Here is a 26,291-nt window from a genome sequence, read left to right on the forward strand (position 1 = left end):
TAATGATAAAGGAGCATGGGGAGCTGTGAAGAAACTTGGTGGGAAGAAAGCAGACTGAGTTACAAAGTCAGGGAATTGCTGCACAAAGCCGAACTTTCACAAAGCAGAATTGAAGTCATTTTACCCGATCTGCTTCTGGCAATGTTCACTGAGGGCAGAGGATGAAGTCTGCAATAGCCAAGTGCTATGTGACTCGTCAGGCTAGGATCCCCATGGAATTGGATTTTGAATAGGTCTTCTGCTGGCTCCATCCACAGGAGCAAGTATGGCCCATAAAAACACAATATGCTACTTCCTACCCACCGCAGGTTTTCAAATTGTCTCCACAAACTACACCTCAGACACCTCTGTGTACACTCATACTGGAATGTGATGTGGCAATTAAAGCTGAAGGGAAGCTAAGAAAATCCAGTAGTAGTTAAAATCGTTATGTATTCAGAAAGCATGAGTCAGAATTATACGATCTCAGATATTATACTGCTGCCACAGCCACATAACTCTCATCAGTATGAACAGAAGAGAGGCACCTTAAGGAGAGACAATACTCCACAGAGAAATAGAACAATAGAGATTTTAAAAGTGAAAATAATTTCCCATAGCTGTATCGGTTGTCTAATTTTAGTGTCATCTTGAATTATATAGTATTTAAAGTAGCATGAAACATCAAGAATATTAATTCCTGATGTCAGAGAGAAGAGTTATTTCTGGCAGGTTTTAATGGATCTTCTGTATCACATGGAAATTTCTTCCAGCTAGCCAGGAATAAACCCATGTACAAAACTTACATTCTAACCTTGTAATGGAACCAAATCAGGGGATAGTGACAAATTCACAGTTATGCTAAAGCCACATGTCGTGGTTACTGTATCTTCTAAAACCCTGGTGACACTTTATGATTGTTGCTGATCTATTTTATAGCTCCCAGAAGAGCGCTGCCTCTCTCAGTCGAGATGAGACATGACCTCTGCTTGAACACCAGCCCGCTGGTTAAGAGCTGCTCTGAAGTCAGAGCACAACATGAGTGGAGCCAAAGGGTTTCAAGTGGTTACAGTTACCCAGCAGTGCATGCAAGTACTTTAGTTTATTAAGTGCTAAGTCAACACATAAGAGTTTTTAGCACAACTGATGTTAAAAAGTAGAAGCATTGGGACAAAATGAAGGAGAAGACACCCAACCATGCTTAGCCATCACAGCCATGATGCTGGAATAATATACAGCTGCAATGGCCACACTGCCAGCACAAAAGCAATTAATTGTCAGGTTAATTTGAGACAGGAGGTGGTGGTAGTTTTTTAAGTCTGCCCAGGCGTGTCTCCCAAGGCCAGGAGCCACTCACTGGGCACTGCAGGGGAACCAGTCTGACAGGTCCCTGGAGTCCGTGGAGAGGGAAAAAGAGAAACCCTGCAGATGAATAGTGTTTTGAGACAGCAGCATCACAGGAAAACTATATGCTACAAAGACGATACGATATATCCCAGCACCAGAAATGGGTCAGGGATTAGGGCAGCACGTCTGCTGTCTTGGCAGAAATCAAACTGCAGCCTGCGCTGGGACTTGAGCTGGGATAGGTACCACTGCCTGTGTCGGGAGCAGACCCAGAGTACAAATAACATGATGTGAAATGTTTTGTAAGAAACTGAAAAGCGGGTCTAATTCTGGGAATCCTGGTGAGAGTCTCGGCTTTGACGCGCAGGCGAAAATGGGACCTGCGCCGGCAGGCAATTGAATAACGCGGAGGCTCGGTCCGGGCAGCGTCCCCGCCGCCTCCCGCGGCGAGCGGGCGGTGCCGGCGGGCGGGCGGTGCCGGGGCCGCGGGCCCTCGGGGCTCCAGCCGGGGCGCTGCGCTGCAGCTCCTGCGGCAAACCCCCGGCCCTGCCTCACGCAGGAGCGGCGCCGCCGCCCCGCTTACCCCCGGCACGGCTCCCCGGCCCCGCCCGGAGGTGAGGGAGGACCCGGCGCTCCCCGCCCGGCGCCACACGGGGGGAGTTTCTCCTCAGCGCGGGCAGGTGGGGCCGCCCCGCCTCAGCGCCGCGGGACAGCGCGGGCAGCCCGCGGCGTTCCCGGCTCGGCCGCTGCCCCTCGCCGGCAGCCGCCGCCAGCAGCAACAGGTCCGTGCCCGCTCCTCCCTCCGCCTGCCAGGCGAACAAAGGGGCTGAGCGCGGCCCCGCGCCCGCCCGGCCCCTCCGCCAGCCCGGCCCCCGCGCTTCAGCCATTTGCCTCGCCTGGCATCGCGGCGCCGCTGCAGCCGCCTTCCCGCTCCGCTGCCTGCGCGCGGGAGTGCCCCGGAGCGGCGCGGGGCTCGGCGGCCGCCCCGAAAGGTGAGCGGGAGGCAGCGGGGCGGGAGCGGGCCGGGGTCGCGGAGCCTGCGGGGACGGCTGGTGCCGGCATCTGCCGAAATCTGCGGTACGGACCGCGACGTGGAGCCACGGCAGCCGCGTGTGTGTGAGAGGGGCTGCTGGAGCACTGTCAGGTTAAATCGTGTTTCTTTTCTCTTTCCTCTGGCCCCCGTAATCCACCTCCTCTGGGCAGCGGGGAGGCCGGGCATATCCCCGTATCCCTTCTCCATATGTCGCAGAGGAGCCAACCCTGATGCCTGCGTATTTTTTTTTCTTTTTTATCCTGACCTATTAAAAATCTAAATGACTCTCTACATACGTTTATGGATGTGTAACAGCAGGAGATTGCTTCCCGCTATAAATTCTTCATGGCGTGCTACCCCATCCTACTAAAAGCCCGGGTGAACATACGCGTGCCGGATTTGGCAGGGTGGAAGATGCTTCAAAAAAACTTGTACTGAATTTCAGTAGGTAGATTTTTATGTCCGGTGATTTAAAGCAACAAAAAGCAGACTTCTGAACCCAAACTTACACACATGTAGCACAGAAAATTATAGCATTAAATCCTATAGCCAGCTTTTTTCACCCATCAGGAAAAAAAATAAAACCCTCTAGACATAATAATATTTTGTAAAGCTTTTCCACAGCAATTAAATGAAACAATAGAAAACCGGAGCAAAAAGCTAGGGAAAAAAGTAGGGCAATAAAAAATAGAATAGCAATAAAATAGAACAATCTTTCTATGTATGTATGATTTGAGGAGCAAAAGGGCTTCTCTGTTTTCCAGGGACTTAACCATCTGTCTCCCAGAAAGGAATTAAGTGGAATATTCGTGGAAAATAATAATTAAATTGTCAGTGGTGTTGACAAAGCAATATTTCCTCCCTTGTTTAACTGCTTGGCCCATCCTGCTTGTTCTGTGTTCTCCTCTTCCCAGGACCCATCACACAGCATTTATTCACTCTTTAATTAGGACATCAGTGCATGCCAGTGGGATGCTCTGGTCATCCACTGCTAATGGCACTGTCTGATGAGAACCTGCCAAGAGCCAAGGACTGCTCCCGTGCCTGCCCCAGCTCCTCTGTGCTCTGCAGGACTCACTCCTGCCAGTGGAGCCTCCGAAGTCAGTGGTGCCACTTAGAAGCTGGAGTGAGTTTGCAGGACTGCACCTTGATAATACCAAAAAGCTGAAATCTGTAGTAGCTTCCTTTCTTTTAAAAAAGCTGTGTTTGCATCACTTTTCCATATAACAAATAGTCCAAAGAGATGGACAGACTTGAAATATCAATAAATATTAGAGCACCATTGTTTGGCAGGAACATTCAATTAAAGTCATTAACTGGCTTTACTGTAGTAAAGCAGGATTATAGTATTTAGGGCTGGCCTAGGTTACCATAGAGACTACGATGTGGTGAGATGACTGCATCCAGATCCTACTTACCAGGGGTTTCAGCATCCTGTAGTATCCTGTTGCAAGAGGATATTAGGGGCAGCTGACTGCTAAAGAAGGGTATAATAAAACATGAAAGGAAATCCTGCAATTTCTTTTAAGGTGGAATTAAACTTTTTTTTTAATACCTTTTTTTTTTTTTTTCTTGGTGGGATCCTTTGTGGATTTTGCAGGGATTTTTCTGTTTATCCCTACTGACACTATACAGCATTGCGGTTGGGAGTTTGTTTCTTGCCTCTGAACAGAAGCAGAGAAGTCATTTTATGCCACTTCACATCCTTGAAAATACCCATGTAAAAAATGAGCTCATTTTCATTGTATTATATCTCATTAGCCTTCTCAGGACATGACATTTTTACTCTTGGTGTTTTATTTTTCAGTGAAATTGTCATCATCTATTGTTTCTGCTTCATGTTTGGTCTCAGTGTTGTTTTGTCAGCGAGCAGGCATGATTAGTTCCTTTCACTGAAGAAGAATTACTTTATAGCAGTTCAGGATTTGACAACCAGTTTAACCTGATGTGTGACTGAGCTCTCACTGAGCAGGAAGGGACCCTGCTCTTTCCCTAGCCTGGCCATACATTCCTGCCCGATTCCCTGTGCCAGAACTCTTCACCATGTGACAACACAGTGAATGGGCAGAGATTTTGCCTTCCTCCTGCAGTTAATTAAGCAAGCACTCAGTTTACACTGCAGATGTTGGCATTACAAGTGGGGCTAGTCCTGCGAGCAGTGTTTAAATCTGTGTGTAACTCTCTGCAGGATCAGGACCAATTGATTGGCAATGCTGCACCCTTTTCTTCATCCTAAAATGCTCCTTGGATGCTAACTGGCAGTTTTGGCTTTGGAAGGATTACAAGACTGGGTCAGTATTGTATATGGGTGATTGAATGTTAATGCAAAAAAAGAGCCGGCTGGGTGTTTTTATTCTGCACTGCACATTTGGTACTTCCCAGCTTCTTTCTTATACCTCATCAGTGAGGATGGCAGGATTCATTATTGGTTAAGTCAGTTTATTTAATGCAAAACAAGCACAAGAAAAAATCCAGCGGTTCTACAGATTTTGCACCATGTGTCAGGGGAAGAAGTGGTGGAATGCTTTTCAGGTGGGATGTTTCACAAGCTGCCATTGCTGTGCCTCTGGCTGAAACAGACAGGTTGACAGCCTTTTTTAACTCACTTGGCAACACGCCAGAAACCACAGTCTTTCTATACAAATCAACATATGTTGGTCAAGCAGCTTCCATGCTGTTACGTTGTCTGTCACAACATGATTTGCATTAATTGAAGTTATTTTACATTTATGCATTCATAGATTAGCACAAGCTCTTAGTTGTTTTTCTGGACACTGACTCCTGCGGGAGTACTTAAGGAGCTAGGTAAGTTTTGCATCTCAGCTTTGGATCTCTGCTGATCTGCCTGCTGGCAGGCTCCTGGACTTCTGAATCATTTCAAACTATCAACCTGTCAGAGTTATACAATAGTTTTGTTTTTTTCTTCTTGGAAGCAGTTCTGATTTTTTTCTTTTTCCCCTTTATTGTAAGTAGATTGAAAAAACAGGCCCTAAGCTCTGGAAATGGACTATTATTTTTGCAACCCATATTTTAGGTGTTAGACAGTAAGAACTAAAAGCCAACCCTATGCTGTGGGAGTGGCATGTGAAACAAATTCTGATTCCGTCAGTCAAAGACAAATCCGTTCTTGGGAGAGTTTTTCTCTTATCCTGTGGCTTTCTTTCATCTTTTCTTTTTACTGCAACTCCCTGCATTGCTTTAGTTCAAAAAAAAGCTACCGTTTACATTTGTCTGTACAGTTGTGTGGATTAACCCTGGCTGGATGCCACGTGCCTACTAAAGCTGCTCTATTACTCCTGAGCTGGACAGGGGAGAGAAAATAAAGTGTAAGTCTCATGGGTCAAGATAAGCACAGTGAGCTATCACTCACAAGTTACTGTTACAAGCAAAACAGAATTGACTTAGGGAAATCAGAGGAGGATAATGAGAAATAAACCCAAATCTTAAAAACATCTTCTCACCATACTTCTCTTTTTCCCAGGCTCAACTATACACTTGAATTCTTTACCTTTCCCCCTCCCCCAGTGGTACAGGGGGAGAGACTGGGCATTGTGGTTAGTTCATCTGTCAGATGTTTCTGTTGCTCCTTCTTCCTCACAATCTTCCCCTGCTCCAGCAAGGGGTCTCTCCATGGTCTCTCATCCAAAAAATTCTCCAGCATAAGTCCATCCCATGGGCTGCTGTTCACAAACTGCTTCAGCATGAGTCCTTCCCATTGGGTACAGTCCCTCAGGAACAGACTGCTCCAGCATGGGCCCTTTGCCAGAAAATCTGCTCCAGTGTGAGCTTCCCACAGGATCGTGGCATCCACAGCATCCACCTGTTCCAGTGTGGGATCCTCCACAGGCTGCTGGTGGATCTCTGCTCCACCATTAACCTCTGTGGGCTATAGGGGCAGAGCTGCCTCACCATGGGCTGTAGGGAAATCTCAGCTCCAGTGCATGGTGCACCTCCTCCCTCTCCTTCTGCACTGACCTTGGAGCCTGCAGATCTGTTTCTTTCACATATTCTCACTCCTGTCTTCTTTGGCTGCAGTTTGCTCCTGCGCAGTAACTTGTTCCTCTTCTTAACTCTTAGGATCCCAGAGGCCACCACACCATCACTGGTGGGCTCTGCCTTGGCCAGGGGAGGGTCTGTCCTAGAACTGGCTAGCACTGACTCTGTCAGACATGGGGAAGCTTTTGGCAGCTTCTCGCAGAAGCCACCCCTGCAGCCCTCCCACTGCCAAAACCTTGCCATGCAAACCCAGAACAACAGTGTAAGAAATCCAGATGCTCTGAAGTTAATGGGAATTTTCCTTGACTGCAGTGGGGCTGGGATTTAAGGTGATGTTACACTCTGGCTTTATCAAAATTCTCTGAGAAATTTAGGTGGCAGTTTCTAGTTCCAGGCTACTATCACAAGCTTCATTCTCTTCAAATCCATGGAAATGAGCAGTACACAAACATAGTTCTTCAATGGCAATTGATTTGAGTTTTGAGGTTTGGTTTCCACAGTAGATGCAGAAACAGCAAAAGTAAATGTCATGTGAGTGTATTGTATTGTGAGCTTTGGAGTTTGTCAGTGCCATGTGTCCCAAGAAGTTTTAAATTTTGATCTAAGGAAAATGAGGGCAAAGACTGTTCATGTGCGTTCATGTGATAAAATTCACTGGTGCTGCTTCTTGTTGTTCAGGATGATATCTGTACCACTCATTCTCTGTGAATGACCTTTGAGACAGGCAAGAGAGTTGGAAGAATCTGTTAGTCCAATACCTGGGCAGTATTTCTGCCAAGACATTTTGCAGCCTTATGGGAAATAAATACTTGGATTGTACCCCCAAAATCAGGCAGCTTTTCACATGACGCTGGCTGAAAAGCCTCAGTATCTGCTCTGAAATGTTGCTGATATGTATCTAAAATCTTTCTAGTCAGAAGCAACCAAAGTTTAGACTTCTGACTGAAACATGAAAATCTCTAAATGGTCAGAACCACAAACTAGGATCCCTGAATCTAAGCTTCTTCTCACAGCTCCCAAATCATAACCATAAAACCAAACATCTCTCTGTGTTCAGCATTCTGATGTAAAAGTCTTACTTCCTATTCCGGGTCCTGGCTGTACACCTCTGTCCAGATTGCAAACTAATAAATGCAAGGATAGCACTGTGACTGTTGAACATGCTGTATATTTAACTGCATGCATTAGCAACCCTTTATTATGTAGCACTTGAAAATGATAAGTTTGAGTCATGGAGTAGTCAGACATACTACAGTCTTTACTTCTGCTCTGTGTCAAAAAGTCCAGAAGCAGCCGGGACAGTCCTGTGATCCTAATCGTCCTTCATGGTTGCGTTGCTGGTCTGTATGTCTCTTCAGAAAGAGCAAGGATTGTTCTGGGGAGAGAGAATTCCGAAGTGAAAAGCAGCATGTACATTTCTTCAAGGTATTCAGGACGATCTATTTGACACCTGCTTTTCCATCAAGGCCATTGGCCAAAACGGAGAAACTGAATAGATGTGAGGTGAGTGATCTGAACAGAACAATGTTTTGACCTAAGTCATCCAGAAGTTACTGGCTTGGTACAGGAGTAAAATTCTTTGGCCTGTTCTTGCAGGAATAGGATTAGATAACCAGACAATCTTTTCTGTCCCTTTAATTTAGATACCTGTCTGCCTCATTCAGTGGAAAAAAACATTATAATGGGAGATACTGAATTGCCTCCTCTAAATTCTTGTTGCAGAAGTCGAGCCCTAGTCAGAGAAATTAGTGCCAGGAAAACCTTTGCCTGAACACTCAGGCTCAGCATATGAAATTCACATTATGGTAAAAAATGCTATGCATCCGAGGCAGAAAGTGTCAGCCCATGATAATAAGAGTATTTTAATAGAAACCTATTTTATTTCTGGCTCAGAATGGTCAGCAAGTGTTAGCTTCTACTAATGTAAACAGCATGCATTACACTCAATTTTCTCTTCTTTCCCTGTTTAATTCCAATGATTACATAAAGTCATTTCATACTTTGTTAAGCCCTCAGTTGCATCATTGCTGCTAAAAGCATTCCCATTGTTTGGTGAAATCTGGGCTGACAGCCTCCAGGTACTCCTGATAGTAAAGGCTTGCTGCAAAAGTACCTATGACTGCAGTATGAGTTTCTGCTTTGAGATCAGCACAAGTGTTTTTCAATCCTAGCACAAGCCAGAATGGCTTAGATCTCCAGGCAATATAGCTGAGCCCAGATCCACTAAAGGCAATGGGACAAAGTACAGAAGCTTTCGTTTTGGCAGGGAGCAGAACCCAGGATTCTTCTTCTTCCTCACCCTCAAAAACATTTTTTATTGGTTCTCTGAAAACTAATAACTGCTTTAGTCTGAATGAGAGTGACCCTTCTTTCATAGACTTGATGGTTTGGGCACTTGGTTGATATTCAGGGATTTTAGTCTTGTCAGGCAAAGGAAGGGCTTGGTCAGAGCTCTAATTATTGTACAGAAAGGCAAAGTAGCAGCATAAGTCAGTACTGCTATCTTTTAAAGTAATTCAGGTATATTTTGCAGAGGATTCTGGGCTGAGGCACCCAAAGCAAGAACTAAAGTCCCCTGATTGCACAAGCTAAGCACTTCATCACCATTGTCTTTACTGGCTAGCCCTTGGTAGCTCTCATGCACTTATTTTTGAGGATCCAAGTCAGCTGGCATCTAACTGTACCCACCCATGCTTATGTGTGCAGAACCTGTGTGTATGTTCCAGATTCCATTCCAGGAGCTGTTACAGCAGTGCTGTGCAGCTCGGACACACAGCATCAGTCTCTCTTGCAGGAGAACTGGGAGGTGTATCCTGGGAGGTGTGTGGGAATATGGCCCTATGTCTATCCACCTTGGCCTGATTTTCATGAAATAAAATAAGTCAAACTCCTGTGGGCAACCTAGTAGGTCACAGTTGTAGGACCAACAGCCATGGCAGAGAGAAGTCTGTGCAAGCTGATTACTTTCCTTCTTTCAGATTAGGGCTGTCATGCTGGAGGCTTTGCTCTGCTATCTGATCTGGCTGTCTTAGGTCTTACATCTTTGCTACATTGCCAGCTGCCAGATAAACCTGCCCTCAAAGTCAGCCTTTGCCATGTTTAGCATTGTGGCGGGTCTCTCTGTATTTGAATCCTGTCCAGAGTCTATGTAGAGACAATGTCTGCAGGAACCTGGAATTTTTCTTGAAATCAAACTGCCTGTAATGTAATTTTTAGTTGCAGCTAGAATGACTTAAACCTTAAGTTTGAAGAAGTATCTGGGCAAAGAAACCACATATGAGCTCCAAAAATGGGAAGGGTGCCATTCATAACGTATCTAAAAGAACCTCTGCCTTTCTTAACATCACTTACTTAATTTGTCAATAAACCAGTGAAACTGTTCAGTTTCTAAAAGTGGAGGTTTTTTTTTTCTCTTAAGTACCAGATCTAGAGTTTGTCTGGGGAAAAAAGTGTTTTCATTATTGTCTTCTCTAGAAGTTTTTCTTTTTCTTTTCCTAGGTATAAATCTAGGAAAAATGGGACTGTTTCTTTCCCGTTGAAGTCTGTTGTTACCTCTCACATTTGGTCTTTCTCAAGCACAGTGGTGACATATTTGGGCATATTTCTGGTGCTTTGGGCTCTTCAATCTGTATGTCCTTTCCATAATGATTTAAAATCAAAATCCAGTTTTATCTTAGAGCAGGAATTTAATTTCCTCCAAAATTCTTGCCCCATCTTCTGTATTAAATGCAATACAGGGCAGGTGTGTTGGCAGAGTGTAGTACATTTATGGAGATCAAGTGCTGTTCTGGAATGCAAAACCAAGGCTGACTCTACTTGAATTTTCAAAAATCTTTCTAAGCTAATTTGCTGGTTTGCTTGACTTGGCTTCTCAGTGGATATTCTCCTCCTTGTTTGTTATCATCAACATTGCCAAAGTGTTTGTAGAGACTTTGAATACGTTTGCAATTTGTTGACAATACAGTTTAATACTGTAAAGCATTTCTGCAGTCAACATTACCACATTACAGTACATTACACACTAATGCTTAAATGAGGCTTTTAATCATCACAAGTTGATGCTTTGCTTTGTTTCTGTGTATGGCAGTTTTCAGAATTTAAGGTCAGAAAGGATTTCTAGATCAACTAGTGTTCTCTTGTCAAATTTTATTTGCCCTTGCTTCCCAAGTGCCTTCCAGCAAGGTACATACTCAAGATCCCTTTCATCAGATCAGAATAAGGATCTTCCCATGTCACATGAAATGTCCACGTAGATCAACATTCTGCCTCTTACATGAACCATAACCGAGTATTGACAGAAGTGTGTGGCAGGATAAAAATGTGTATTTCTCCATGGGTTACTTCTTTGTCTTTGAATATTTATACCCTGACAGTTTTCTCACTCAGGATCCTTCTAAGCTGAATGCACGTTTCGGGTTTTATTCTATAGATTTCCTTGAGCCCATCCTTTACTCTCCTCATCAATAAAACTTTAATTAAGCACAATATGCTCTAGCTGTCTTTTTTTATTTCCCCTCAGCAGCATAAATCTTTTGCTATATTTACACTTACACTTAGTTTGCTTAAAATTTCTTCACCAGCCTAAAAAAGCCTTCAGCATACAGAATTTTCATGTGCCTACACTTGTGCACAGTCATCAAGTCACAGATCAAACATACCAAGCCCTGAAGAAGTGTCAGCTCTGCATTTCTCAGGCTGACTAAGGCTTGCTGTACTAGTTCTCCAGGCTACTAGCACAAACCACCTTTTCTCCAAAGCTGTGTGGCTGTTAGAGGGTTTCTAGGCTAGGTATCACCTTTTTGCTTTGGAGCTGGTGTGCAGCATGGAGACAGAGTAAGCCTTTGTCTGGTTTCAAAGTGCTGTTCTGAGTCTCTCACTAAAGTGGTTTTTTTAATGTCTCTGAAATAATTTGGTACTCTTCTCTGTCTTCACAGATTTTTAAATGCTACTTCCAAAATGTAAAGCCTTGAGCATACATGCTTCCATCCCTTCTACCACCATGTTCCATTGCAAACCTACTAATGCTGTAGAGGAAAGGTAACATTTTCCCTCTGGGTACTCTGTATTTCCCAGTACACACGTGCAAGGACTGCATTCATCCTTTCAGCTGTAGCACCACGCTGGTGTGTTTGGTACTGCTGTCAATTTAATGTAGTGTTAGCTGTGCCCAGATATGATGAAAGCAACCAAACTTCAGTTTATCACAGACATGACCACATGCTGTCATATTTGGAAGTGTAGTTGTGAGCCCATGCGTAGAATTAGCAGCAACTTTGCAGTTTTGTTACATTCAGTATGGTGTTGCCATGCCATACTGTAGTGCATTAGTGATAAAAACACCACATCAGCCCTGGAGTTTTTCCCAAAGGTATTGTAATCACTCAAGATTTGTTTCTGATTGTTCTTTTTTTTCTTAGACTTTTTTTACTCTGAGGGATATTGGAGAGAACTTGCACTTAATCTTTGCTAGATTATGCTTTTGTAAGAGTGTTATTTCCTTTTTGTTGTGAGAACTCCTGAGAGACACTACTCCTCCCTATTTCTTAAGAGTCCAAACTGGAAGGAACTCAGAAAGATAGTTTCCTTTTTAGAGAATGTTTGTCTCTATGGATATCACTGTTAGGAAACCTTTTCTCTGGTCATGGTGACTGTTTAGAACTTGTATATTTTTGGTTTAGATTTGTTAGCTATAGTATCGATTTAATCAAGCTTTTGATAATATTTTTATTATGACTTATTTCCTCTCTCTCTTCCTCCCTGCCCAAACACACACAGCCTTTTCTTCCCCTAAGTTTCTGATGAGGAACTGCTGTCCAAGTGTTTCTTGTGTGGTCTGTAGTCATAAGCTGCAATTCTTAAATGTTTATTTTTCTTTGTGGTTGTATGAAAATGTTGTAGTTATGAGATAAAGACCAATTCATACCTCTATTACATATTGTCAAAAAATTACAGCACCTTGAGAGGTCAGAATTAGCATCCACACATGAATGTAAAGGCAATACTATAAAAGCCATATATCCAGCAGTCAGGGCAAGACACTAGGATTGTAACATACCTAACTTTAAAAAAGGGAGAGAAAAAAAATACTCTTTATGCTGTTTTTTTTTTTTAGGTGGCACACTGAAAGATAATTGTACTTTTTTCTTACGAATAGGAGGTTAATCAAGTGGTAAGGATTGAGTTTAAATCTGTAATGGGCTCAAACAGTGCAGGACCTTTCAGAGAAATGCTCTAGATGTTTTCCCTGTCTACAAAAAGAACATTTTTTCCTCTAAATTTCACAGATCTACTCAGTGACCAGGAGTGTTGCAGACTATTTTTATAAGTATGCAAACCACTCTACATTGACACTGCATACACTTCACCCTGGCCAGTTCTACTTTCAAGTCATTGTTTAGTTTTTAAAATAAATATAAGGGATGTTATTTCTCTTTTGATGATCCTGCCTCTTTAGATGCCTTAATCATCTCAATCAGATTACACCCCTATCCCAAGGGACTTCTCTACTGAAGTAAAAATTTGTCAGTCCAAGTTTTTATAAAAGCATTTTTTCTGGACTAAGGTGGAGCAGAATGGTATTCTGTCATTTCTGAACTGGTAAGTTTCCTGGGGAAGATAACCTCCTTATGTAAATATGGTAGGGAAAGCACTGCTTTTATTTACCATGAGACTGAGTCAGACCCATTTCCATTTGTGAACTGGAGAGAAGTAACCCAATTCCTCCTCCTCCAATGCACGTATTCCCTGGAGAAAGTGGGTCTTGCTAGAGGAGGTGGTTTGGATCAAAGGCTATTGGCACTGCACAAGAAAAATGAGGAGAGAACAATTCAATACAAGCATTTAATTGGATTTTATCAGAAGGACTGCCAAATGAATGCAATGCCAGGAAACTTTACCTGCAGCCCTTTATTACAGTTTCTCTGTCAGAAAAACTGTGCCTTCTTATCTGTGCTGTTACTTGAGCAGTGTCTCACAGCATTTGAGGTTGGGGCCACACATTCAGGATATTGTGTGTCATTGCCAAGTCTGTAAATACAGTTCATGTTTGTTGGCAGCTCCTCTGTTCATTAACATTACATCATCCCTAGACCAAACCCATGATAATGAAAACATTTTCAGACCAAGTAATTCAGCTTCTGACTTAAAAGTCCTCAGTATAAAAGGTGACTTCAGTTCATAGGCACCATGTACTCTCAATAGATTGCTTCCTTTTCCAGTACCTATCCTGTTTGTGAGTTTTGAAAAAATGTTAAAGCCAAGTTTATTTTAAGCCAAATGAGATCGTCGGGTGGTCAAATTCTTCTGAATCATCACAGCTGTCAAGTATCTTCTGCAATTCTGGACTTTTTGAATATTCTGTGTTGCCAGAACAGCAGTACAACTCTTTGATCACTGTAGGTAAGAAAAGAACAGAGGAGGAGTTAAGTATTGTATTTCCATCAGGCCCTTTCAGCATCTTTCTGTTTCATACTAAATCCATGACCTTTTAAACTCAGTAATGCTCAATAATGGAAAGGTTCCACTACTTCTCTGAATTGTTTTTTCAGCTTCATCTTTGTGTAGTTCTTGTATTTTGTTTTCAGCTAGACAGAGGTGCTGGGATTGCTGGAGTGGTCATTGCTGTCATGGTCACTGCTGTCAATGGCAAAATCCTCCAAACCCCCTTTCAGCTTTTCTAAGTCTTCAGCTTCCCCATATAGTTCCTTGTTGCCTTAATTGTATGTGGTACTTTAAGTCCTTCTCACGCTCAGTATGAAATTCAGCATATTCTTGGTAATTAGCTTTGGGTATACCAGAGGATAATTTTCTTCAGAATTCTGCTGCTTCCCATCAGCATGCAATGCCATCAATCCTTCCTTCTTCTCGCAATTCCTCAGGGGAATTGTAGTGGGTTAACACAGGTGTTTGTTACAAGCTTCTTTCTCAATAACATTTCAGATGTGTCAAATCATACTTCTAAACCAAGCAGATATTTGAATATGGGAAAAGGTATGATTACTGTGCTTGAGGAGGATCTCACCATTTTGGTTTTTTTTTCATTAGCTGAGAAAGTTGAAAAGTTTTCCTGGTTATTGTTTTAACTACTTTGAATAGTCTAAATGGTCATTTTCCTTTGGGACATAATGCAAGAAATATATTTCACCATAGAGAGATATTACTGGTATTGGAGTTGACTTCTCACATATAATCACCCATACTTCTAATTTTTGGTAGCATTCTCTTTGACTTTTTCTTTATCGTTTCACTTGCAAAATCAAGCCATGACCAAGAGATGAAACTATATGAAGCTACTCAGTCCTTCTTGTTGGGGGGTATATAAATAGAAGTTAGGAGAAGTGGTGTCAGAAGTGAGGTGTGTCAGGAATGGCCAGAATATTGTTAGTTACAGTAGTTGCTCTGCATACTGTTAGACTAGATGAAAAACATAATCACATCAACAGGGATGCTGCCCAGTACATCTTCCATAGACACACTGACTGTGCACAGATCACTGCATTTCTTTTTGTCTAGTTAAGACTTTACTGAGAAAACTCAGTAAAGCTTGACCTGCAGGTTTTGGACAGCAGGAAGTCTGCCACTAAAGCTAGCCAAAGTTCATACAGTCATAGAAAGTTCCTGAGTCCCAGATTTTTAAACACTCAGATGAGAAATACAAAGTTGGTGAAATCTACTAATTCTAGTAAGTTTTAAAATGCTGTTGTTGTGGTCTGAAATTCTCCAATACCCAAAAATCAAACCTTAGCAGTGATTTCAGTATAACTGAATGTGATCAAATGTAGTAGAAACTTTACCAGGCAAGTGCACAAAATAAAGCATCACAAGAGAAGACTGATATTATCATTTAAGTAAAGTTTGCATTGCAAGTATGGGCTTCTAGATTTCCTGTCTGTGTCAGGGATTTCCAGACGATGTCACTTACCAATTATGCTTTCAGTAAAAAAAAATATATTAAAAAGTTAAATCTCCCTAATGCTAATTTAACAGGGTAAATGAATCATGTCTGCTAAAAGGAAGCCACAATGCATATTTTACATAGAAATGAGTGTTCCTTGAGGGCTGTGAAAAAACTGACAAAGGGGATTTTAATGGAAATTAATAACCTCCTTAAAAATAGAATCAGGGCTGCAGATAATTATATTAAGTACATTTAGACAATTTTTATGCGTCACTCATCAAAACTTAAACCAAGTTTTGATGCTTGGTTCCAAGTCTGGGAAATTCATAAACAAACATGAGGCAAAGAAATGGCACTTCATTAAATTCTAAAAACTGTATTTGTGAAATGAAGGTACAACTGGGTGGTGATTGTGCTGACAGGGACTAACCTACTTACAGCCATGCCCTCCCTGTATCCTGCCTTTTCCCACGAGAGACTTCATGTTCTAATTATCTATTGTGATTTTTTTTTCCTTGCTTCTACTTTTTATTAACAGAATCTTTGACAAGAAGCAATCTTTGTGAAGTCTGATTAACACCTTGCTAATGCTTTACAGCTGTATATGCTGCTACACAAATGTGCAGGATTGCTCTTGTCCTGAGTACAGAAAAAATACTTTCATGGGTTTCATAAACACTTAGGATTATTAGCATACTTACAGTGTCTTTAAGATATTCTAGATATATTATTAAAGGAGACATAATTTTAAGACTCCCAAACTTCTAACTAAACAGAGAATCTATCGATTTAAAAAATAATATTTTGTTTTAAACAGGGGGAATGCATATGAGGAACACTGATATGAAGAGAACTTCCTGAAGGTCATGCAAAGTCAAATTTGGCTAGTGAGGAATCGCCTTCCAGAATAGACTGCAGCCTCAGCCTTCCAGTGAAACAGTTGCACAAGGTGAATACATTATGATTGTACTCCTAAGTATCTGCCGTTAAAGGAGACTTTTGCGCATCACCCAGCGCAGTGTGGGGAACCAGTTGTCATGAAAAGGATTGCAGTGCCTGCAGACTGCTTAATATTTCTGCAGAGCAACGGGAAAACCAGGATTACTTTTCAGGCTGTTGGGGTGCTCATCGGGGCGATCCCCCGTCCCACCAAAGGAGCTCAGGTTGTCGGGGGCTGAGCTAGCGCAGTAAGCGCGGGAGGCGGCCGAGCCGCAGGGTGGATCCCCCGGGGAAAGCAGAAGCGGCGGTTTAGCCCCGGAAACCAGAGGCGGCCCCGCCTGCGAGAGCGGCGGCCCCGAATAGTAATCCTGGGAGGCGGGGGGGGAAGAAGCGCGGATGCTGAGCGCTGTCGTGTCTGTCCCGCAGGTGATGGCCGCGCCGCGGCGGCCGGCAGCGCTCCGCACGGACCAGGCGCGGCGCCGGCGCAGGTAGCGCGGCTCCATGGAGGGCAGCGGCGCGGCCCCGGAGGAGGAGGAGAGCGGGGCCGCGAACGGCGCTCCCCCCCCGCCGCCGCCGCCCACGCCGGCCGCCCCCTGCGGCTTCAGCTCCTCCCTCTGCTTCAGCGCCGCCGCTGCCGAGCCGCAGCCGCCCGCGGCCGGCGGCCGAGTGGTGCAGAACCAGTGGGAGATCAACAACGCCGCCTGCCAGCCGGAGGAGGAGGATGAGGAGGTGGTGGGGCCGCGGGACCGGCCGCCGGAGGAGCCCGACCTGGTGATCGAGGTGTCGGGCCGCCGTATTCGGGCGCACAAGTCGGTGCTGGCGGCCAAAAGTGACTATTTTCGTGCCCGCGCCTCACGGGACGTCCTGCGGGTGAAGGGCGTGAGCTACGGGGCGCTGCGGCTGCTCATCGACTACGTGTACACGGCCCGCATGGGCGAGGTGCGGCACGACAACCTGGCCGAGGTGGTGAGCGGCGCCCGCGTCCTGCAGATGCCCTGTGCCCTGCACTGTGCCGCCGAGGCCATGCGCGCCCAGCTCTGCCTCGGCAACTGCTACCAGCTCCTCTGCCTGGCCAAGAAGCAGCGGCTGGCGGAGCTGCGGGAGGCTGCCTATCGCTTCATGAGCGACCATTACCTGGAGGTGCTGCGGGAGCCCAGCGTTTACGGCCGCCTCAGTGGCGCTGAGCGGGACCTCATCCTGCAGCAGCGTATGGATGCCGGCCGGCCCTGCTTGCTGGTGGCCGAGGTCAGCGACGCCTTCGAGCGGCCGGGTGGTGGCAGCCGGCCACAGAGCCGCGAGAGCAGTCGGCCGCAGAGTCCCTCCTCCGTGGTGTCGCTGGAGGAGAGTGGCTCACTCATTCACTACTACCAGGAGGGCAGCGGTGAGTGGAGGGTGCTGACGCGCCTGCCCGAGGAGGCCAATGCCAAGGGCTGTGCCATGTGTGTCCTCCACAACTACCTCTTCCTTGCAGGGGGCATTGTGACTGGGCCGGTGGGCAGCGAACCCAGGGCCCGCCTTTCTGACAAGGTCTTCTGCTACAACCCCCTGACTGACTCCTGGAGCCAGGTGCGGCCGCTGGCTCAGCCCCGCTCGCAGCTCAAGCTGCTGGCCCTGGATGGTTACCTCTATGCTGTGGGGGGCGAGTGCCTCTTCACTGTGGAAAGGTACGACCCGCGGGCCGACCGCTGGAGCCCCGTGGCACCTCTGCCCAAGGGTGCCTTTGCTGTGGCTCACGAGGCCACCACTTGCAATGGGGAGATCTATGTGTCAGGGGGCTCCCTCTTCTATCGCCTGCTCAAATACGACCCCAAGCGTGACGAGTGGCAGGAGTGCCCTTACAACAGCAGCCGCCGGCGCTCTGCTGACATGGTGGCCTTCAAGAGCTTCATCTACCGCTTTGATGTGAGCAGTGGCCGTGGTGGGGAGCAGGGCCCAGGCGGCGGCACGAGCGGCGGTGTTGAAGTTTTCCGGTACAACACGGTGGCCAAGTGCTGGAGCCAGTGCGCCAGCCTGCGGCCCAGTGGCGGCCCCATCCAGCCCTTCCGCTGTGCCCCCTTGGGCAACACCATCTACTGCGTCAACCGGACCGGCACCCTTCGCTTCAGCCTAGCCCAGGACGGTGAGGTGGAAGCAGATGGTGGGCTCAAGGGCACCTTTGATGGGGAGCTTCTTAAAGCTCCCTTGGATGCCAAAGGTGTCCTCCTACCCTTCGTGCTTACCCTGCCTGAGAGGCTGGACAAAACGGGGGACCAGGAGGGCTCCCTCCCACTGTAAGGTGGCCAGCCTGGCTCTGGCTTCCTGACAGGGGAGTTGGGTTGCAGATCCACAAACTTCCATCTATAGAGGGGACCCTCTCTGTGGTGTCTGCGGAGAAAAAGGACTACCCCTTTCCTCCTCTCTGCTATCAAGATGTTGAACTGGTTTTAACTCAGTTGTAACTCTTCACATGTTTGCTGGGCTTTGTGTGAAAAGCCAAGCACACAAAAGTAAAAGCTGCTATAAAGGATAATCTCTGGATTATGTTTGTGCCAATCCCCAATCTGAGAAAAATGTTTTTAAACCTGAATTTTCAAAATATTCTTGACAACAGTGTCATAATGGGACATGAGTGTTGGTTGTGTGTTTACACGTAGTTGCAATCTGGGCTTGGAGCCTTTTCTGTCATTTGTGGTTTTTTTCCCCTCTGGGATGATACTGAGGGATAAACATTGCTGGCAACATAGTTTAGCTGCATTTGTTTTCATGTTAAACCAACTATTTCCTGTGTTTAAAAACTATAGGAAGAACATCTCCATCACAGCCTTTCATTTCTGGTGCAATAGATGGTTTAAGGAAGCTGTGGCACTGTATTAGTCCCAGGAATTTCAACCACAGATGATTTAACAGATACCAAACTTAATGTTTTAAGTAACACAACTGTGAGCCACATGTTTTACTTGGAATGAAAAGAAAAAAAAAGTCAAGTTACCTTTCTAAAGTGTGGCATTTTATGGTAGATATGAAATGTTGATATGTTCTTTAATTGAAAAAGGCAATGTTTCTGTATGAAAAGATACTGTTTTATTACTTTTCTTGATCAGAGATTTTGAATTAAAAATGAACTGAAGCTGTTCAAATTGCAACCAATTGACATGACCATGTATGCCACTAGAGCTGGGGAAAAACTTTGTACTTCATATGCTCTTTAATTAACTGCAGGTCAAGGAAGGTTAACCTAAACCAACCTGTGGCAAAAGGCCTTTCCCACTTATTTTCAAGACCATCAAAAGAGGGGACATGGAAAATAGGAATGTGCTACACATATTGATTATATTATGCTCTAGCATGATGTTACTTCCTGATTGAGAGACTGCTTTATTTATTTTGAACTAATGATTGCTGTAATCAATAAGTCCTTGTTAATTGCAGTACCTGCTGATGGCGTACGCTGTCATTGTGATTCTAAACTGCCCAAGAGTGCTGTTTGTGGGGCAGCATCCAAATGAGGCAAAACCGTACAAAACTTCTTCCTGCCTGTGGGAAGTTGGAGCACGCTTTTTGTCATGTTACTCAGAACTGGAAAACATGAAATGTCTATACAGACCGACTATATTGAAAAGGGCACATGCATTTATTTTATACATTTTATATTTTAAAAAAATTGGTAGGCAAGGCAAATGTTGTAGCTTTATAGTAAATCACTGGGAAACTTTTCTGAAAAAAGGACCTGTGTTTTTTCTGGTACAATGCTGTATATTCAGCATGGAACTCGCATAGACTGTGGAAGAGAATTGTTTATACTCAAAGCTCTAGTATAGATTCATATTTTAGAAAGGCATAGGGACCTTGCATCCAAAAAAGCAGATCTTTTTATGTTTTATTAAGATGTTTTTGTTAAACAGGACTTTAGCATTCCTATACATAATTGCTAGTTCCAAAGGAAGGCAGCAGGCTCTGTCCCACGAGACACCATCTGTACAAAAGAGAATAGTGACCTTCATAGATGCTTCTTTCCTTCTCTTTATTGTTTGGGGTTTTTTTTTCTCTTCTCGTTGTTGCCCAGGATTTTAATGCAGCTGATCTGGTTAGTCATTCTATAGAAAACAGTGGTCCAGTCCTAGAAGTTCTTAGCCAAGTGAGCCTGTTCCCTAGTGAGCTAATTAAAGCATCAGCCAGGCAGGAGCTGTAGGCTTGTGGAGTGTGACATTTATCTTAGCCTCAGTACAGGCTGGTGCAGTGGAATTTAACATCCTTCACAGACTATTTGATTTAATTCTCAGATGAGAATCCTTGGAAATATTGACTCTAGATTAAATTACAGCATTGTAGCTTGAGCCGGAAAGAAAAATTACATGTTTGCTTTCAGCATAATTTTTTTGTTAACTGTAGAAAGTATTTAAAGCTGTGTAATGCAAGGCTTAGGTGCATACTTAAACTAGAGATGTAAGTGCTAGGCCAGATTTTGAAATAGTAGCATCACCAGGAACACAAGGAAACATCTGTTTTATCTTGCAATACAAGGCAATTTCATAGTTCAAAGACTTATGTAGTATAGTTCTTATACTACAGTGTAGTGAGGTATCAAGCCAGGTTTTGCATTTCTATTAATAAAGCATTTTCATCCTGCTAATGCATTAAAATGCTCCTGAATGAGTTTTGAGAAGTTTCCATGGTTTAAGATGTGACAATAATCCACAAACTTTTGGGATAGAATGAACCATATCCTTTCTTCCAATATTTATTGCTGTACACTATGAAGAAATACATTTCTACAGTAGTAAGTGTTAAAAAAACCTGCAGTGGTTTGTGTTTTTGCTAGCTCCTATTTTTAAAAAAAGTTGAATCAAGTGCTTACCTGCTTTCACTGTGTACACAGTGTCAGTGGGGAGAGTCTGGGCTTCATTAGTAGCTGTCTGTCAAATCTGTTTCCTTTGTACACTGCATAGTCACAGCCTGATGATTAACAACAGAGGCATGTTTCTAGCCAGATTTCCTACTCTGTGGCCTCTGTTTCCTCCCTGGTAGGCCTGAGGCAGGTTTGCTGAGAATTGTTTTCTCCCCCAGTTCTATCTTCACAAAAAAACTCCCCCCACCTCCAAACTTGGGTACTAAAAGCATAATTTATATAGTCTTCAGGCATGTAAGGACTGAAAATGTCATTCCAGAACTCTACAGTTTTACTTAAACCTAGCAACAACAGTCTCTTTGACATGTGGAGCTGCTGAGCAGTTCCCCTCCACCCATTTGGAGCTGCTCAGAGCAGTTCCACACCTACCTACCAAGTGGGATATCCAGAAACCACTGATATAACAGGGTTTAATTTAGGTACAGACTAAAAGGCCAGGCCACCCTCAAGTTGTGTTTACCTGTGTGTTTTGCTTTTAAAACAGCCATTTGCTCTAGAGTAGCCTGAAGTGTACCATATTTGCCTAGGAACATGAAGACCTGTGTGCACTTTCTTCGCCTGCAAGCATTCAGTCCACATTTCCCACCCTCTATTATCAATGGACTACAGGAACTCTTGGAGCTAGTCACGGTAGTCATCCTCAGTGCGTGATCTGAGACTAGCTAGAGACATAGTCTGCCCTGCCCTGAATCTTTCAGTCCTCCCATTTTAATGAGACATACAGGAGATAGTTGCCCTAATTTTTCAGGGAGTAATTTTTCCTCCCTAGACTACTTCTGTTTTCAAGGTTGTCTGCTAGAGAATTTAGGCTTGAATTCCCGTAAGCTTAGTGAGGACTGAACTGGGGCCTTGCAGTTTGTGTGTGAGTGTGCGTGCATTGTCAGACCTCGATGGCTGTTCAGGAGAGGTACATGGCACCACCTCCTGTGGCTCTTCCTCAGGGGTGAGCTTCATGCAAATCCTCCAGAAGCTCACACACCTCTACACAGAGTTCTGAGTAGATTCCAGGCCCCACCTCCTGGATGGGTAATTCAGCATAGATTTAGTACGAGTTGATACAATCAGACATGTTTTCTTTGGAGAGCTTTTGCAGACAGACTCTGTGTTTTGGGTTAACAGTCTGAGGTGAGCTACTCTATGGCTGTACTGGGAGGCCAAACAGGTAATTTGGATTCTTTTCAGGGGTGCTGCCTTAGTAAAGAGGCGTTGCAGTACCTAACAATGAAATGTCTAAAGCCTTCATTGAACTAAAACTAAATCCTGATTTCAATAAAGAAATGCTATTAACAGGTGAAACTTTTCTGTTTCCATCTACTAACTGGTTCTGTAAAATAGAAATCTTAATTGCAGCAAAGTCATGTGTACAGATTCTGTTTACACTTGAAACTAAGTCAAAAAAGTAATTGGCAAAAGAATAATCCTGTTTGATCAAAACTGGCTCTGTTAAGCAACATGGGGAGGATGTTAGTCATACCCTAGTAACAGCTAAAAATGGGCAGTTGCTGATGTAAATGCTATCCACAGAAAGTTTCTTTGTAAATAAACACCTGGTAAAATTTAAAGTGATAAGAAAGAATAAATTACTCACATGAAAGCCATACCTCTCTTGTGCTGTTTGATTGGCTCTCAGAGTGCTACATCCCAATTACCACTATTAGGGAGTGGCTATTGCTTTTCCTGATTTACATCATGTATTCCATTGACTGCTCCATAAATAGGTTAGCCTTCATTATCACAAAACTTAATAGTGGTGCTGGTGCTTAGTGTCTGGGCTGATATGTAGTGTTTTCTGCTGGAATTAATCCAGATCTAGACAGAATCCTATCTTTGGGCTTTTTTGTTTTTTCCCAGTAGCATTGCTCCTGGGAAACTTAAGAAAACACAAGGGGAAACAGTAATACTGTTGAGCAGTTGTAGTAAAAAGCATTTTATTAATTTGTCTTTTTTCTGCTGTTGTTTTGCAAACTGAATTGGTACTGGTTTAGCAGAACAGCTCTCTTTGGCTCTTACCAATATTATGAGTCTGAGTACTATTGTAGCAAAGTATGTTTTTACCTATGTCCTGCCTCAGCTCCTACTCTGAGGTAATGTAGTGCAAGTTTTTAGTAGTTCCATGCATTCACTAGGTTACTGGAACTATTTTGACTTTATGTTACTGCTACTAACAGCAGAGATTTGACACACAAGCTCAGTAAAACTGTGCGCTCAGAGTATGCGATCACACACGTTTCATTTGGTTTGGCCTACTGAATACTGAGAGCTGCTGGAATGAACCCACTGGTATTAGGAATCAGCAGGAGTGCTGGTTTTGGCTGGGGTCAAGTTAATTTTCTTCACAGTAGCTGGTATGGGGCTGTGTTTTGGATTTGTGCTGAAAACAGTGCTGATAATAGAGATGCTTTTGTTGGTGAGCAGTGCTCACACAGAGCTGAAGCCTTTTCTGCTGCTCACCCCACCCCACCAGCAAGGAGGCTGGTGGTGCACAAGAGCTTTGGAGGGGACACATCTGGGACAGCTGACCACAGGGATATTGCAGACCATTTGTTGTCATGCTCAGCATATAAAGCTGGGAGAAGAAAAAGCAAGGGAGGACATTTGGAGTGATGTGGTTTGTCTTCCTAAGTCACCTCTATGTGTGTTGGAGCACTGCTTCCCTGGGGAAGGCTGAACGCCTACCTGCCCACGGGAAGCAGTGTATGAATTCCTTGTTCTGCTTTGCTTGCAGGTGCAGCTTTTGCTTTGGTTATTAAACTGTCTTTATTTCAACCCATGAGTTTTCTCAATTTCCCTCTTCTGATTCTCTCCCCCAAATCACAGGGAGGAGTGAGTGAGCAGCTGTGTGGGGCTGACCTGCTGGCTGGGGCTAAACTGCAACAGCATACAATTTTGGAGACTAACTTTCATGAATTACTCAAAGGAAAGAAATGGGAGTGAGGGATGGGAGGGAAGAGATGAATTCAGAGTCAAAAGTACCTACTGTATCTCCAGTTGAAACAAATAGCAGGGAAGGGAAACCACAGTTGGTACATGAGGCAGTGATGACTACAGGGCCAGGTTTTTTCCAAATATTTCTTGAACAGGCTAGGTTTTTACCAATTATATTGCTACTTCTTACCATGTTACACCTGCAATGCTTCTCAAATCACCACAGTGTTTAATAAGCTACCTTTTGCAGGAGTCTCTTGCTTTGCTTTCAAGTCTTAGTGGACAAACCCTCAACAAATCTGTGAAATCATGAAATAACAATGTCAATGCTGCCACTTTCAACAGATTAATGCAAATTCTTTAGACACTATTCACAGTTCAGGTGAATTATATGTGTAACTGATGTATTAATAGTTTCATTTTTGAATCATACATAGGTAAAGCTTTTTATGTACTCCCAATTTATGTTGTAATGAAATAAATACTTCAAAAAAAGCTTATGCTCCCCATTAGGGATTTCTGGGTAATTGTTGTTTTTTCTTTGTCATCCATCCAATCAGTAAATGGTATTGTATTTTTTTTTATAAAGCAAAGACAAAATTACACATTTATCTGACAGGTAAATATTTAGGAAATGTTTCTAAGGCTAAGTAAAAAAAGGAGTATTTTTATTTCACAATGCCCTGGGTGTTTGGAACTTAAAATATTCTGCAGTGAAAGCATTTTCCTAAATGCGGATTAGCATATACTCCACTTAACTTTTATTTCATTTTTTGTCTTTTTTGTTGTCAGTATGTTAAAGTGCATTATTCATTTATTGAAGTTACATGTAGGTTTTTCCAGGATACTCTCCTGTATTATGTCCCACATGTCAGATTTTTGGCTGGTGTAGATTTACAGCAGCGTAAGTAAAAGCGGAATCAAATACAATTTAAATTCCCTACTTTGTCTCCTACTTATTTTCTCATCAGATATTTTGCTTGACACTAGATCATATGACCTGTTTGAAAACTCCAGTATTCATAGACTACATGGGGTTGGACTTGATGTAATTTCTGTTACTTCCTTACCTGTTGCAACATGCAAGCTTTCTTATATTTTCTTAAGAAGAGCTAAATTCTGCTGCTGATTAAACCAGGATAAATCTGGAATAGCTCAACCCAACATCTTAGATTACCAGGGTTTTTTTTTTCCATTCAGCCCCAGAGTTTTGAGTCTGTTATAAAATCACTGGGGACCTCCTTTGGAAAACAAAAAGAAAAGCTCTGATTGAATAAGACTCAAGCAGTCAGTCACTTGAATGTGTTTTAAAGTTTTTTTTTTTTTTTTCTTCACTGGAATATAAATGATTAACTCTTAATTTTTCTCTGTGTTATGAACTACAGATTGGGAAGTTTCATGGCAATGAAGTTTTATCTCAAGCCTATACTCCTGCTTGATTCACTGAACATTTTGCACCTACATCTCTCAGGGTGCTTAGCCCCAGGCTCAAACTTCAGGTGTAGTCTAGTAAATTATGTGACTGGGTCCAATAACCTGTGCCATGGTTAATTTTCCAGTTCTAAAATGGTAAACCAAACAATTACAGAACAAAAGATTTGGATTTCAAAGATCTCTCAATCTGGGCACACAGAATCCCCTGTTGTTACCTGTTTCCAGGTATAATGCATCACTTGAGTCCATGTATTCAAAATTCACAGTAAGTTTTCATATAAAAACATCTTCAAGCAGATGGTGTTGGCCTGTATTCCCCTGAAGGCAGAGAAGTGTTGCTGGAAAGACAAATCTTCAGTTGCTAGACTGGGCAAACAGGGAAGTCACATATAGCTGTGAACTCCCATGTCATACTGAGTAATTATCCAGTGAACAACATGTCATCAAACATGAGTTTACAGCCTATGGACAGATGTATCTGTCATGGGTGGGGACGAAGGAAACTCAGATCAGTAGCTCTTAGTGCTGGGACTACGCCTAGAAACAAACCCCATTCCTGTTTCAGGATTGCATTGTCTAGGCAGCTGTCAAGAGAAGAAAGAAGTCCTAGGCTAAATAACAGCATGTGGCTAAAAGAAGGTCAGGAAGCAATAAATGTGGCAGTACCTGCAGGCTTTTTCTTAAAGTGGATGTGAAGAGGATCTGTGTCTCATAAATCCCAACTGGAACAGCTGCTGGTGAGCAAGCTCAGGCAGAGGGAAAGGAGCATGACTGTGCCTGACAGCAGTGACACCTGCCTGGCAGGTCACTGGGAGTGAGCAGTGACCAGAAGGAGCTGAATGAGCATCCTCTGAATG

The 26,291-nt window shown here is 43.6% G+C and overlaps 1 protein-coding gene across 2 annotated transcripts; it reads left to right on the forward strand.

The window, feature by feature from the left end:
• The first annotated feature begins 1,994 nt into the window (after positions 1-1,994).
• Positions 1,995-25,279, forward strand: KBTBD11 (kelch repeat and BTB domain containing 11). Of its 2 annotated transcripts, none has more exons than XM_041477486.1 (3): positions 1,995-2,318; positions 16,069-16,200; positions 16,617-25,279. In XM_041477486.1, exon 3 carries the CDS (start codon positions 16,692-16,694, stop codon positions 18,462-18,464), a length of 1,773 nt encoding a protein of 590 aa, XP_041333420.1. In that variant the 5' UTR covers positions 1,995-2,318; positions 16,069-16,200; positions 16,617-16,691; the 3' UTR covers positions 18,465-25,279. The 2 variants fall into 2 exon arrangements, with proteins under 2 accessions (XP_041333420.1, XP_041333421.1); XM_041477487.1 differs by lacking the exon at positions 1,995-2,318 and adding an exon at positions 2,356-2,470.
• Positions 25,280-26,291: the final 1,012 nt, after the last annotated feature.

Source organism: Pyrgilauda ruficollis, unplaced genomic scaffold (assembly GCF_017590135.1).
Source record: "Pyrgilauda ruficollis isolate IOZ18807 unplaced genomic scaffold, ASM1759013v1 scaffold40, whole genome shotgun sequence".
In the NCBI taxonomy this organism is placed as follows: domain Eukaryota; kingdom Metazoa; phylum Chordata; class Aves; order Passeriformes; family Passeridae; genus Pyrgilauda; species Pyrgilauda ruficollis.

What these genes read in the sequence shown, in the direction of transcription:
- KBTBD11 (XM_041477486.1), top strand. Translation starts at nt 16,692, where the DNA reads ATGGAGGGCAGCGGCGCGGCCCCGGAGGAGGAGGAGAGCGGGGCCGCG.